This window comes from Triturus cristatus, chromosome 4_1 (genome assembly GCF_964204655.1).
Source record: "Triturus cristatus chromosome 4_1, aTriCri1.1, whole genome shotgun sequence".
In the NCBI taxonomy this organism is placed as follows: Eukaryota; Metazoa; Chordata; class Amphibia; order Caudata; family Salamandridae; genus Triturus; species Triturus cristatus.
Genome location: NC_140585.1, coordinates 885,495,269 through 885,510,658, shown reverse-complemented (window position 1 = coordinate 885,510,658; position 15,390 = coordinate 885,495,269). Strand labels below are relative to the sequence as shown.

The 15,390-nt window shown below is 43.4% G+C and overlaps 1 protein-coding gene across 1 annotated transcript in view; it reads right to left on the bottom strand.

Moving 5' to 3' along the window:
• Nucleotides 1-15,390, bottom strand: part of ZC3HC1 (zinc finger C3HC-type containing 1) — a 96,020-nt gene that overhangs the window by 67,259 nt on the left and 13,371 nt on the right. The window contains exon 4 of the mRNA XM_085653628.1: nt 12,885-12,968. Within this exon, the coding sequence (XP_085509754.1) occupies nt 12,885-12,968 (84 nt within the window). The remainder of the gene's footprint in view (nt 1-12,884; nt 12,969-15,390) is intronic.

Sequence of the window (15,390 nt, the reverse complement as noted above, 5' to 3'; positions counted from 1 at the left end):
TAGTCTGTGCTATTGATGAAATTAAACTTCAGTGAAAAAATTAAATAACAGAGTGAGACGCAAGTTTTAATTCAAACTTATTAGTTCACAGTTTTGTCCATAAAGCATCATTAACTATCAGACATCCTATTTTGTCTTTTAATCCAGCTGTCCTTGCGGACAGAGCAGATACCAGCCAAAATGCAAGATGAAGGAGAGGGAAAGATTGGGGTAGATTCAAAGTGATGTACCATGGTGATATGGCCTTGGGAAAGTCAGCCATAGGAATCTACCCGAAGTAATCCTGTACAAGGAAGAGGGAAACTAATATCTGGGGCAGTCTGTAATCAAGCGAACAACGCAGAGCTTCTAAAGGAAGTGGAGCCCAGAACCTAGAAACTTTGTCAGCCTTTTGTTCTGAGCACTAGCTAGGGACTTAGGAATGCCCTAAAGGCAATCCTGTCAGCATTCATGTGAAACCCATCCTCCATTTTCAGCTCTTCTATTCTCAATTTACTGCAGACCTTCCCAGAGTCCCTTAACCAATATGCCCATAGTCACCTGAATGAGCCACGTCTTCCCTTCGAGTTATTCCCACATGGAGATGATAGCCCCGCCTCACCTCTCCCAGTGCTGGAACTCCGTTTCCAGCCTGAAGGTTGCTCAAACAATGTCTAGGATGGCTCTGAACATCAAGTTTCAGTTCTCAAGAACCCCATTTGAGAACTGCATTTCAAAAGAAATAACACTTTGTGTTGTTAACTGTGCCTTTCCTTTCCCGGATGGCTTATCCCTACTAAATGGCCACTATTGACACCAACACTGCTCCCAAAAGTAAACTCATTGTGCTTCCAAGGAGTCTCTTTAAAAGTCAGACTAGGATGTACAGTTCCGTTTCTAAAACAGAGCTACTGTGCAAACCAGTTCTAACCCAGTTTTACCTTCGGCACGCCTTATCTAGCAGACATGATCTAGTCACAGATTCCTTACCTTTGAATTTCCAAGGGATCGGACTGGATCCGGAAGATTTTTCTTCAAGCAATATCCTTGCACGCCAGTAGGTGGTGTCGGTCGGCTCCGCGAGACGTCATCGGCATCGTCTCCGCCATTGTGATGTCTGAGTCCCCTACATAGGCACCACGTCGGTGTGCTGACGTCATTCACTTTTCACAACTTTTCACGCCAGAAGTGCAGAGCCATGAAGTGCAGTGACACTGGTGTGTCTCTAAACAACTAAGTTAGAACAACCAGGGTTTGGACTCATAATCAGTAAGGCAGAGCCCTACATTTGAACAATAAACAACAAAATGCCAATACTGATTTCTACTATAGGATAGCACGAAGACCCTAGTACTTTTTGAGGACCAGAAAGTAGTGGGAATAACAACCACAGCCTGCTTCTGGCCCCAGAACCCCCTCCATGGCTCCCTTGGCCAGGAGAGCCAAGACTTCCTCCTGAAGCAAAGTCAGGTGATCCTTTGTTAGCCGGTTGTAAGTTGGAGGCATAGAAGGAGGGGCAGCCTCAAAGGGGAGGGAGTAGCCCCTTTGGACTATTTGAAGAACCCACCTGTTCGAAGTGATGTTTTGCCAGTGGTGGTGGTGATGGCTGATCCTGCCACCAACTGGCCACCCATGATCTTGAAGGTCTGGGAGGCGGAGGTTGAGCCAGAGCCAGGCATGGTGTCGAACAGCCACTGTAGAAAAAATCGTTCTGCCCAGCAAGTCGGTTTTGTCAAGACCACAACAAATAGTGAATTCTGCCGCATCTCTCCCGTCTGATACCGCTTGGGAGAGGATAGCCCGGGCCTCCTCCGGGACCAGTGGCAGCACTTGCGCAACCATTTCCCACATGGAGTGGGAGTAACTACCCAATGGGCATGCAGTGTTCTCCCACTGCAATGCAAGGCTGGCGGAAGAATACATTTTTTTATCCAAACCATCCAGCCTCTTGGATTCCCTGTCTGAGGTGCGGAAGGGAACGCGCCCTGTGACAGAGGCTTGGACCACCAAGCTCTCGGGATAGGGTGGTTGGTGAGGAAATTTCGATCGCCAGGTTCAGTGAAATGGAAGCAGGCAATTGTCCTATTCACAGGAGCCCATGTGCTGAGCTTCTAGCAGGATCCCAGCAGAAAATCAGTCAAGGCCTCGTTGAAGCAGGGGTTCCAAGGAGGAGACACCCAGCTGCAGGTCCTCTGTCAAGATGTTCGTCTTGACTGCCACAGAAGGGAGCTGAAGGTCCAGGACCTCAGCTGCCTTTCTCTCCACCATAGCATATGAAGCTCCCTCCTCTGTGGCCACAGTAGGGGGTGAACGCAGACAAAATCTGGAGAGGTATCCAGTCCACTAGCCTCACCCAATTCCTCATACTAATCCAGTCCGTGCTCAGGCTCGTCTTGCAAAGGGCCCAGCATCCCCTCCCAATCTTCCTCCATTGCTAGCTCTTCAGAATAATGCTGAGGAACTGACCTTGAGCCCAAGGGTTTTGTCAGAATCGGAAGAGGACGATTCGGCTCCGGGTCTTAGGGGAAAAGAATGGGGCTGGTACTGCCGCTCTTGCCAACGGGGCTGGTGCGGGGGAAGGTCACAGTGGCACAACCATCATCAGTCCGGATCTGTCACCAGATCCATGGAGGGGGTCATCTGCACCGGAGTACGATGTAGCCCCCTCTGAGCCTCCGGGGCCCAAAGGCGTGCCGGTACGGTCAGCTTGCCCAAATATGAGGCATATGGCATCATAAAATTCTTTGAGCTGGATGGGGGTTGGTCCATCTCCTGAGAAGGCGGGGAAACATGGAGCCGACCCACGCGCTGGTTGAGTGAAACGAGGCCTAGATCGCTGAGACTCATCTGTCACATCGGTCAACGGACGGGGAGAAGTTGAAGTACACTTTGAGTGGAAGGACGAAGACTTAGGGCTCCTGGAGCGGTGCCCAGACCTTCCTCTTGACCAGGACCATGAACGAGACCTCTGGGGCAACCAACACAGTGCCAAACACCAGCCAGCAAGCAGCTTTATGGACTGCACCCTAAAAGCTTTCGGAGCCATGGCTCGGCAGTCAGAGCACGACTAAGTCGAGTGCACGCTTCAGGCACCAAAGAAAAAACAAATGTGGATCCGTAACCGACATGGCATGGTGGCAGGCACCACATGGTTGGAATCCAAAAGTCAGAAAAACCTACACACCCAAAAATATTTGAAAAAATGTTTAAAAAAGCCTATCAAAAATTGGTAGAGGTTAGCTCTCTTCATGGATCTGGCGAGGAAAGAAAAGAACGGACAGGACATCATCGTGCCGGGGTGGTACCTATATAGGTGACCCGGAGCCGACCGACGCCACCTACTGGCACGCTAGCGTATTACACAATGAAAAATCTTCCTGATCCAGTCTGATGTCTGGGAAATTCAAAGGTAAGAAATCTGCGGCTAGATATCTCTATCAGATAGTGCTATCAAGGCATCTATTTTGGATCGACAAAGATTGCTTTGATAATTTGTCACTTGTTAGTGTATGTCAATATTGCTTTAGGCCTTTTCAATATGTTTTTAGGCCTCTTCAGTTTGAAGTCAGACTGATTCAATCTTTGTCTTGACCCCGCGACACTGTTTTTACATTGACATGTTTTTTAACATTGACATTTCGTATGTATAATTTTGTGAATTTGGAGATGTGGGGTATTTTTTCACTATGGGGCAGCATTTCCTTACTTTTTGTTGTAGCCAACAATTATGTTTTCACAAAAAGGCTTCCTTTAATTAAAAAATTTTGAACCCCGTTTAATTTGGGCCATTATAACAGGAATATAAACAACCGTCAAACAATCTCTTGTTAAGATTAGAGGTGATACTCATCTGACGTGCGTCACGCCACCTCATCCTCGTGCACACTATGTGCACCCTGGGGAATCTGTTTAGCTGCTTACTCTTGTTCACGTTACCAGCCTCTGATTCATTCAGGCCCGGCACGCATCTGGAAACAGTAAGTACAATGATTATCGGCAAGGCTCCATCTTACTACGCCTTGCCATTCTGTTTTGCCCTCATTTCATTGCTTTTTTTTTTTTTTAAGATAATACACATCCCATGACAGCATTAATGGACCTTGCGCGAGTTTGCCCAGTTTCTAAAATCACAATAATTTGTAAACTTTTCACTTCATAACTCTAAAATTGTATTTTATATACCTAGATTTACCAGTTTTATAGCTATTCGTTCCCCGAGGGATTTAATGGACGGGCAGCAGTGAAGGAAATGTATTGCGTTGCAGTTCAAAAGTAGATACTGAATATCATTAAGCATGTTGTACATGGTAACTGTGCCGCTTGGTTACATTTCTTTTGCTGTTTCCATTTAGCTAATTCCCCAACAAGTGTCAATGAATGAGCTCCACAGTGGTGTCAATGTTTATAGTTAGTTGTAGTCACTAGAGGTTCCTGTACGACCTAATGTAATTGCCAGTTTTTCTACTAAGAAAGAGAGGCCCAATGCTTTTCTCCCACATTGTGGACATTCCCAGGGATTTCCAATGCAACATTTAGAATTCACTTCACATTTTTGTAGCGTTCATGTTCAAAAGGAGATGCTATATTGTACTAGCTTTCTGTACATAGTAATCGGCGGTCCGAGCCACCCGCTTATTTTTCTTTTTGATATTTTTAAATCAGTGAATTCTCAAACTGTAGCATGAGCACTGTCCATGGTTAGTTACCATATGAGGATACTCGTACGATTTCATGCATGTAAAAATGCTAATTTCTTATCTTCTGTAGGTATATTTAATTTTTATGAGAGGTCTGCACTTTGCCTTTTTCCCTACAGTGTTGACCCTTCTAACCTAAGGGTTATTCATGTTTGTTTTGTTCTCTTTTTAATTATTACAGCCGATACATCAATAGTCTAACGCGTTGTGAACTCAACGCACTTCTAATCCTTTACCTTTTTCAGACAGACCCTTACCCTTTTGGTAAGTGAGGTTCAGAATAATTCTTCTGTTTTTCTACTATTCAGTGACAATGTAAAAGATCATAACCACACATCTTCTCTCCCTACAGCTTGTTATCTTTTAGAAAAAGCCGGATGAGGTAGACATCTAGTTACATACTCCCTAGGATTGTAGGACTATTGCCACAATTCCTCTGGTATGTCAAAAGAAAATCACTCATTTTCACAATACACCTTTCTTGAAATGCAGCATCAAGGATACTTGCGCATGATTCTTCTCTTTAGGTGTCCCCTTTAATCTTCTGTTCTGATGATGACCCTTTTCTGATTTATTTGCCATTGCAGGTCGAAGCGTAGACAATTTTCAAATGTGGACTGTTTTTTAATTTTATTCTGGATTGCGGCACTCGCAATACGAAGCTCGTAAATAGCATTGCATTATTCCCGTCAGTCGCATGAATAAATTGTATATAGCACCAGCGCACTATTTATTCATTGTATCACTTTTCACTGCGCATCACCAAATAGGAGCACCATGGCCTGGTATTTGATTTAACCGAAAGGTGGTCTTCATTTTTGAAACAATTTATTTGAAATGAAAATAAATACATTAAATGCATAAACAAACTTTACTTGTAAGAAGGGTTTGTTAAGAGACTATTGCCATGGAAGAGAAGGGCTACACTTCCCCAATAAGGACCATTTGTGTTATTATTTTTAGTTCACTCACCAACATGTCTGGCAAGAAGCACAATTCTAAGGGGTGAACAGAAAGCACTTGAGGCTCCCTAACACGATGAGCTGAAGAAATGGCAACCAAGAAAACTGTTTTAAGGATTAGAAATCTTAACTGACAACTGTGCTGGGGCTGAAACAGAGTTCCCATAAGAAATGCTAAACCAGGTTGAGACCCCATTGGGGCATCATGAATGATACTGGTGAACACATGCTTGTCAAACCTTCCAGAGATTTCACAACCACCAGCGATTTGAACAGGATGGGTGGATATGGTAAAAAGGAACACCAACAAGGCAGAGAGGTATCCCTTAACTGTAGCTACTTCACAGACATGTTAAGCAAAGGGCAGTGGAAACTGTACTACATTGGATAGGGTTGCTTTGAGAGGATCAACCCCCAAGTCAGCGCACAAAGAAGTACATTTGTTCCAGCTCCCTCAATAAACCGCTTTGGTAGTGGGATGATATGTGTAAAGATCCGTGTCTAACACCTCAGGTAGAAGTTGAAAGGTGCTCAGATTGCCCTACTCAATCTCCGCGCATGAAGGTGTAGAATTTGAAGATTAGGGTGCAGGATATGCCCTTCCATTGACAGAACAGATTCACTCTGAGTAACTGAGGAAGAAGGGCCAGCCAGGGGCAATGAGGAATTACTTGGGCCTGATCATGGCAAAACTTCCTCAGAACTTGAGAAAATCAAATATATGTGAGGAAACACAGTCAAGCGGAAACTTCCACATCAACTGAAACGTGTCCCCCGCTGCACACCACTATAGATACTAGAGGACACAGAATTTTAGGCAATTGTTATTCTGAGGGTCAAATAGATCCACTGGAAGTATGCTGCAAAGGACAAAATGATCCTGGACTACCTCCAGGTGACGGCATCACTAGAGGTCGGTGAGATAATATTGACAGAGCCATCAGTCCAACAGTGTTGATAAACCCAGGTCCAGAGCATCAGGGCTTCTTGACAGAGAATCCGAGACCCCCAAACCTCCCTGTTAGTTCAGGAACCACATTGCAGTCATGCGGACAGTCAAGATCTGGACCAATGGACCTCGAATGGAAGGAGGAAAGCCTTGACCACCAACCCGATAGCCCTCGATTCCAGCAGATAGATGTAAAATTTCTGCTCTTCTGGAAACCAGAGACTTCTGATCACCAGGTCCTCCTGCCCACCCAACCTGAAAGTGAAAGCATCTGTCACTTCTGTAGGGGGGCAGGGAAGAGTCATTCTTTAATCAGGCTGTCCTCTTTTCCCTGCCAGATCAACTCTGCCGTAGCATTCCTGGAGATAACAATGGATTCCGTCAAGCTTCTGATGTTAGAAGCACTGCCTGAGAAGTCACCACTGAAGAGCCCTCGTGTGCCAGTTGGCATATGACCAGTAGAATGTAAGAAGCCAACAGAGCGAGTAGTAGTTGGAGCTTCAGGACCGGTACAAGCTCTCCCCCTTGAAATATTGGAACCATGTGTTGAATGCTGCGGGTCCTTTGTGAAGAAGGGAAGGCTTGAAGCTTGATGGTATCCAGTCTAGTACAATGAACAAGAGTCTTTGGAAAACCTCTAGGTGAGCTCTGGATCGACTGATCAAAAACCTCAAGCCAAACATCAATGAAGTTGTCAAGAGGAGATTATGGGGCACCAGCTCAGGTGAACTGGCCTTGATGAGCCAGCTGTCTCGGTATGAGAATGAGGTGATCCCGCTCTCATCTAAAATGGGCTACCACCAATGCCCTTGTGAAGGACCCGAGGTGCTGTGGTCAATCCAAAGGTACTGTAAACCCGTAATGGGTAGAACCCACCACAAAGCACAAGTACTTCCTGTGGGTCAGCAACATTAGAAAATGAAAGAACGTGCCTGTAGGTCTATTGACACCCTCCAGGCACCAGTCAGTCAGTGGTAAAACCTGACTCAGAGATAGCACACTGAACTTGTCTTTTCATAGAAACCAATTCAGGTAGCGGGACAGACGAAGACTGCTGCCTTTCTGGGACACCAGGAAGTATTGAGAGTAGCACCCCTGCCAAACTTCCTGCTCTGGCACTACCTCCACTGCCCTTTTCTGCAACAGGACCGACATTTCCTACTGCAGGATCCGCTGATGTTGCCAAGGAGGGCATCAGGGAGGATGCTGGAGAAAGGGTAGGGTTTACCACTTCTCCATAATCTATTACTTTTCTTCCTCAGCATGGCGTTTTACTTCACAAGCAAACTATTACTGCACCTCTGGTGGTGCTGGAGAAGACGAAGAGAGAGGTAGGTGGAAGCTTCTCTGCATTCCTTCTTTAGTGGTGAACGAAAGAGTTCTGCTGCTGCTGGCCTTGCACTTGGGCTTGATGCGGCTTCTAAGAGCCTCTGGGAAAGGGGTGTGGGTTTCCAAAAGACTTGAAAAGAACCAGCCAATTTTTGAAAGACTAGTGACCTGCTGCACCCAGTTGTATGTGATTTCAGAGAAAAACAATCTCATGGAATACCATTATTGAGAAAACATTTAATCTAAACAATTTAATGGAAATTTTCATAATCAATGGCATTTACCCTTTTTCTATAAATCAATTAATATAATGTCTTTTTGGTCAAAATTGGCTTTTGAACGCTAATTTTTAAGTGTAAATGCAATGGTTGCTGATTTTACTTTCAGAAACAGCTTTGTTGGGGAAAATTATTTCAGTGCTTTACTTCAGGGGACATTACTTTTTATTTATATATTTTACATTGTCAAACAATTACTTCTGATGCTTTTAATTTGCTGACCCATCACCGCCAGTAAGCACCAGCCATAGTTGACCCCTCACAACACCTAAATAGCATAAATCCATGCCCCCTAAAACTCTGGGCCTTGAAAAATCTACTCGCCCACTCACTATGGAAAGTCAGATTTTATCAGGTCGAGCTATATTTAGGATATACTCGTCCATTCTGGGGAGGTGACTAAGAACAGGTGTTCTGTTCAGTCAGAAAGTGAAGGAGCAATAAATATGCCTTTAAATATGGTTATATATCTTGTCACATTTGCTCTGTGTCAAGAGAAAGAGGTCAGAAGTCAGTTTACAATTACTTTTCCTTCTCTGACTGCGGAGTTCCAGGATTTTGTAAAGTGAACTGTCTGACCCTCTGTACAAAGTATGAAATGAAAGGCTGTAGGGTATCAGGTTTTCCTAACACACACTCAAATAGTTAATAAGTCAATTATACAAATATTTCAAAATAAATTTCAGTAGTTGTGAAAGCCCACTTTTGTGTGATGAAAAAAATATTTTAATAGGATGAAAAACAAATCAGAACACTTTACTTGGTGAGGTGCAAATGATAAATCTGCAAAGCAGTGGGAAGGGGTTTGACCATTTATTGGAACCGTCTGTAAATGACAGTGCGCTACCTCATCATGCTTCAGTAATCTAGTTAATGAAAGTGAGTGTTTAAACATGAACTGTTGGCAATGCTATAAGTAAACTATGAGGCAAGTCAGTGATCAAGTGTACCCTGTGTGGGGGCCAGATTCTGATTACACATGGAGCAAACATTTAGTCTATTCAATCAAACAAGAGTTTTGTTTTGTACAGCGGAAATACTTAACTCACATATCTGAAGGTGTAATCATGTGAGAATAAAGAAAAAGACTCTGTAAACTAAAATATTTGCCAATGATCACACAATTTCAGACCAGTTTACGGGTCATTTACATTACAATTAGGTCGAGTAGATTATTCAAGTTACACGACCTGCGGGTCTAGTAACTTTTTTTAATGATTCTTCTAGGCCTGAACCCGTCACACCTAAACTACAACTCAACCATGAAGCCTAAAAGTCCCTTCTACCTCAAAAATCTACCATCCCTGAACCATACAATTACTCACTACCCCTACCTCCCCTCATTCCTGAACCCTAAAAAACTCCTTTCTATGCCTAGCACATCAGCACACTGAAACATCACCCATCCCTAAAAACCCATCACCACCAGAAACTCCACCCCATTCTGAACCCTAAAAGCTCTTCACCACCCCATTATCAACCCATAATTGGACCTTAAAAACCTTCACCAGCACTCAACTCCACCTATCCATGAACCCCAAAACCCCTCAACACCCTTACACTTCACCCATTCCTGACACCTAAAAACTCACACACCTAAAACACCACTCATCTGTTAACCCTAAAAAACACTTTGTGCCCACATGGCAAAAATTCTTGACCCCTAAAAACCCCTCCTCACCCTAAACATTACCCATCCGTGAACCCAAAAACCCCACAGTAGTCCTAAACTCTACGCAAGTTTCATGCAATTTTTGATTTTTCCTTGAAATGTTTCCTTTAATTTCCAAATAGTTTGCATTTCTTAAAATAGTCTTTCCTTAAAATTGGTTTAGCTTGCTCCAATGTGGTTTCCAGTTTTCATTTTCCATTAATTCACAAACATAAGCTGTGCCCTGCCTTCTTTAAATTGTTCCAGGGTTGCATTTGGTTTTGGGCTAAATAGATGTTCTCCATTGCAATCCATGAGCTTGTTTTGAAAGTCAGCAGAGAACCCAGTGTATTGAGGCCTGGTGTGTCGTCTTGTGACAGACAAGCCCATGGCACTGGCCACAAAATAGACAGTGTCCAGGAAAGCCTTTATAATGTGCCTGGATGTACAATGACCATCTTTTACAAACTCCATGAGGTACAATATTTAGGTGGTCAGGAAGGTTCGGCGCTAGTAAAGCTACCATATCCCAAAGGGCATGCATGAATTGATTAAGGAGATAAGCCATGTTTATGGATCGGAGGGCAAGTCTTCCTGAAGAAAAAGACTTCTTCCTCAAGGCCTCCAGAGTTTTGGACTCCCCATCTGGAGGGTGTGTAGGGAAGGCTCCATTGTACGTTTGGAGGTGGAAGAGTTTTGAACAACTAAACTCTCTGGGGATGGATGTAAAGAAAGGAAGGACGGATCCCCAGGGGCTGGCCTGTATCAGCGAGGAATGGACTGCCGGAGATGATGACTGCTTTGACTAGGGCTCTTTGATGGGCTCTATCAATGCTTCATTAAAGAGAAGCAACCGTTCACTAGCAGAAAGTCATCAGTAAAACGTCCATGAGGATGTTGGGGTGCTGCAGCACAGTACGCAATAGCAGCTCAAGAAGCACAGTAGGCAATGGAAGCTCAAGGAGCACAGTAGGCAATGGAAGCTCAAGGAGCACAGTAGGCAATGGAAGCTCAAGAAGCACAGTAGGCAATAGCAGCTCAAGAAGCTCTGCAACTTTAACATAGAATGAAAAGAAGCCACTTCAGGCAGAGCATAACCTGGAGAAGGATCCACATCAATGTCTGGGGAGTTATCCAGACTACTTGTCTCCTAAAGGGCCAGGGTATTGGAAGATGGGTCATCATCATCGATCATCTGAGTCCATAGCAGTGTGAAAGGACTGCCAGGACTGTTCTTCAGAAGGACATGATGGACCTGGTCAGGGCAAGGGTCTTTTGGCCCCTAATAGAATCTAAAATGTAGATTGAAGTGTTTTGGTGTCGGCACAGACGATGATTTAGTTGACGGCACCAGAACTGAGTGTTCCTGCACTGGAGAATCAGCTGGAATTGATTATCGGGCAGAGGTCAGCACCAGAGTAGTCCTGGCAACAGTCTATGTGGGTCTGATATCTGAAGCGACGTCGGCTTGAGCTGTGTGTTAGATAGGAAAGAATTGGGGCTGGATCAGAAAGGACCTACAAGACGCTAAAGGCAGTGATGCTTAAGACCAAAAGGTCCATCAACCAGTCCCATATCCATCATGGCTTGTATGAAACCAGACTGATCCACTCCTGGCACTGGATACTTCAGGTAAAGGAGTACTAATGCTGGCTGTGGCAGGGAAGGTGGTGGAGTTTGAGGTGGAGGAGACTGCTCTGTATCTGGAATTACCAAAGACAATGCAGGGGATATCGCCACCAACTCAGCCCTGGGGTCGATTGAGCCAGAAGTGTTTTACTTGTACTCGGATTTGGGTGAGGAAGATGACTTAGACGGGGACTTCAACCTTGCTCGTGACTTCGACCGTGACCTGGATGATTGACGACTCAGACTACTTTTTTCAGATTGAGCCATAAAAAGTTTGGCTCGACGTTCCATTATGGGCTTGGGTTGAATTTATCAACGGAGGTCGCACAACAATGAGTCATGCTTTGAGCTGAGGCACTGGGGAGAGTTGTCGTGCAGGTCCGTGAGGGACAAGTGACCATCACATTGGCGACAAGGTTGAAAGCTTGAGCTTTTTGGCGTAAACACTATTCCAACTGCACCAGAAAAGAAAACAGTTTGGAAACAGAAACATCACTGACAGGATGGACAGTGAAGCTCTAGAACACACTGAACTTTGTAGAAAAAATAGAACTAATGTTAGTGCGCAGGTTCTGTTGCTATATAGCCCAAATGACATCATAATAACAGTACGCCCGACGTCGAAATGGAGAAGCCACCTACCAGCATCAGAGAGATATTACAGAAGTTTACCTGATACAGTCCTGTTCCTGGAATTTTTAAATGTGAGGAATCTGCAGATAGGCGTATCAATCAGAAATTAGGCTTCTGCTCAAAAACCTGTCCTACTCATGGAAAATGTAGCATTAACTACACAGCGACAAACACATTTCTACAACTGTCCACAGTGGCAACATACTTTTGCTTCATACCTAGCATGGCCCACTTTTATACATTAATCTCCTAATGATGTGGTCTTGGAAAGCACACTTTATAGCAGACTTAGCAAATATGTATAGCAAATATGTAAATGTAGGTTTTGCTACATAGCACAGTACTTTTGTTTGCCATGAGTCAACACAGTAGCATCCAATTATAGTTAAATCAAAGCAGAATGGTGCTCTCTGGAGCCACGCGCTTTTGTCATATCTGTGGGTGATGCAAGTACACACAATAGTAAATATATTACTTTAACGTCCATGCCACTTGTATAACTTTGTTAATCAACTGGGACTGAGCACTGTGACACTGCACTGTATGGGGATGTCACAATGCACAGAGCTATAATACCAGTAAAGTCAATGTAAATGGAGAATATCAGGAGTGACCCCGCAAAGAAAGGCACATTTCCTACAACCGCTTTGGCACTATATCCAAACTCTACAATTTTAGCTTGCACCATGGCAGTCATCTAACGAACAGGGGTGAGAAAGAAACATGCCCAGTAACCAAGCCTGGAAGAGATGTATGATCAATCTGAGGCAGACATACCTGGGCAAGGGCTGTCAGGCCAGAAACAAAACCGCTCATGTGACGTCCGCAAAGCAGTCTGAAGCTCTGTACACTTCTCTGTATCTAAAAACATGTAGACAATTGGATTAGCATGTGTGAAGCCCAACAGATGCTCATATGCAATAGTTATCAGAATGTTTACTGCCGAACAAGGGATGTTTAGAAAGATGTCTAAAGTTACATCTACACCATGTGACTCCAACCCATTCTATCCACCCTTTTTAAATTTAAATATCTGCACCCAACAACATGTCCCATCAAGGGAAGCTACACAGTATGTAAGGGAAATTTAAGAAATAGATTTGGTACTAAGAAAGATATAGGGTTGGTAACCTCTAGGTCAGTGGTCATCCACAGCACCCTCATGTTTTTATGTTTACATACTCTAGGGAGGGGCAGTGCTAATGTTCAGGATGCAGGTGTCATGGCAGTACAGCAGACAGAGTCCTCTCTAATGACTATGTACTGGGCAAAAGATGCTCATTAAGTTGCTTGTTTAAGACATTGCCCCATAGAAAACATAATGGGATGATGGGAGCCCAGTGACTATTACCTGTGTGAATCAGTAAAATAAATCTCACAAAGAAAGTAAGTACTGGGCAATGAAGGAGGGCTGGACGGCAGGGGTCCATTTGATTAATTTGTGCTCCAGCCTCAAAGTCATTTGAATGCCCTCATCCCGTGTGGCAATTTTCAGGCTGATTATGTTTTCTTAACTTGGTTAATAATCCTGATTCTGAGAATGTGCATATTCTTAGTGGGATCTCAACCGTATTCATTATTGCCATTTGCATGCTCAAACATATTCTGAATATTCATGATCTACTGCCAGCATGCAGTTGACATGCTAACCATCCTCATATCCTAGATCAGAGATTACTTGGGTTCAGATATTGCTTTAACTATTTTGGTGGTAGGGGACCTAAGGCATGAGGTGAGAGTGTTGATTTTAAATGATGCTTGTCACATGAGGAAAGGGGTTGTATCTTTTATTGTTCACAATCTCCTCCAGCTGTTTTTCCATCCATTTTTTTTTATATAAGACTGGAGTGTATTTTGACTTCCGTTTCTCTGTCTTCACTTCGATTTTAATTTTTTTTTTTTTAAGTTTGCCGTCTTAGTCTTTTGTTGCTTTTGAAAAACGCATCTCAATACGTATTTACAGCACAAAAACTCTTGCACTTTCATTACTAGGATATATTGTCGGGTTTTCTGAAACATTTAATGTCCTAGACAACCTTGAAAATCTTGGTATTGTTTAGAAGCATAATAATGGTGCAATCAGGTCATAAAGCAACAGTCATTTTTGCTTCCAAATTATAGTACTCTCTTTGCTCCACTATTCCTCTTGTCGAAACTGATTTAAGTCCAAGTTAGTTTTGGTAGAAAAAAATGTAATTGTATAGCGAACCAATTGAGAGTTAGCTTACTTTGAGACATTTGTCAATTTTGCCTCTCAACAGTGAATCTGTAAAATACTCTGTGGTTCCCTTAGTTGCACAAGAATCAGTCGATACCAAATCTGTACTTGCGATAGCTGAAACACTCACAGGCATCAATACTTACATGAAGTCAAACAACATGTAAGCTGCAAATACAGACATAAGAAGCTGCTCTAGATAATCTCCAGTTTATGATGATCACAATCAGGCTCTTCATTCTCCTAATTTGGCTATGAAACTATTTTCCGTTGTGGATAACTGCCTCTGGAGCTACATACCAATGTACATACTTCTCTTCTGTTGAGCTTTATTTCTAGTAGGGAATCTGCTTTTTCTGCATGGTCATCCGCCCAGATTTTTCTTCTTTGTTGGATGTAATATTTTTGCTGGCTGTAGAACTCTGTGCACTTTACGCCTACTAACCAGAGGTTAGTATCGAGAAACTCCTAATTGACATATTTAAGTTACCTATAAGTCTCTAGTATGTAGTAGAAATTGTACCAAGGGTGTGTAAGTTCAATGTCACAAGTGGACTGCAGCACCCACTGAGCCGTCCACTACAGTGACAGTGTAAACATGACCGCAGGCCTACTCTTTGCTCTTTGGCTGAGCAGTTTTAAACTTCAAATTCGACCTGTCAAAATAACCCCTTCTGACATCCCTAAACCTTTCTTTTATTATTTATAACTCACTCCTAAGTAGGCCTTATTTCCTTTAAGGTAGGGTGCATGGAATTTAAAAGTAGGACATGGAAAAGTTTAATGTTAGACATGTCCTTGCTGTGAAAAGGCGCAAAAAGCTATGTTCACGGTAGCAAGGCTGGCTGTTCCATAGGAAATTATGGTGATGCAACAATAAACACTAATACCGCATCTCGTGAATGGGACTAGCTATAAAAATAATTAAACAACTAAATCCAATTCAAAAGATGAATTCAGACTTTTACTAAATACATTTTACAGAAAAATAACTTTTCAAAACTTACCTTTTCCCTGCATGAGGTTCCTGGAGGCTAACAAGAATGTTGTTCTCCCACTTCTGCC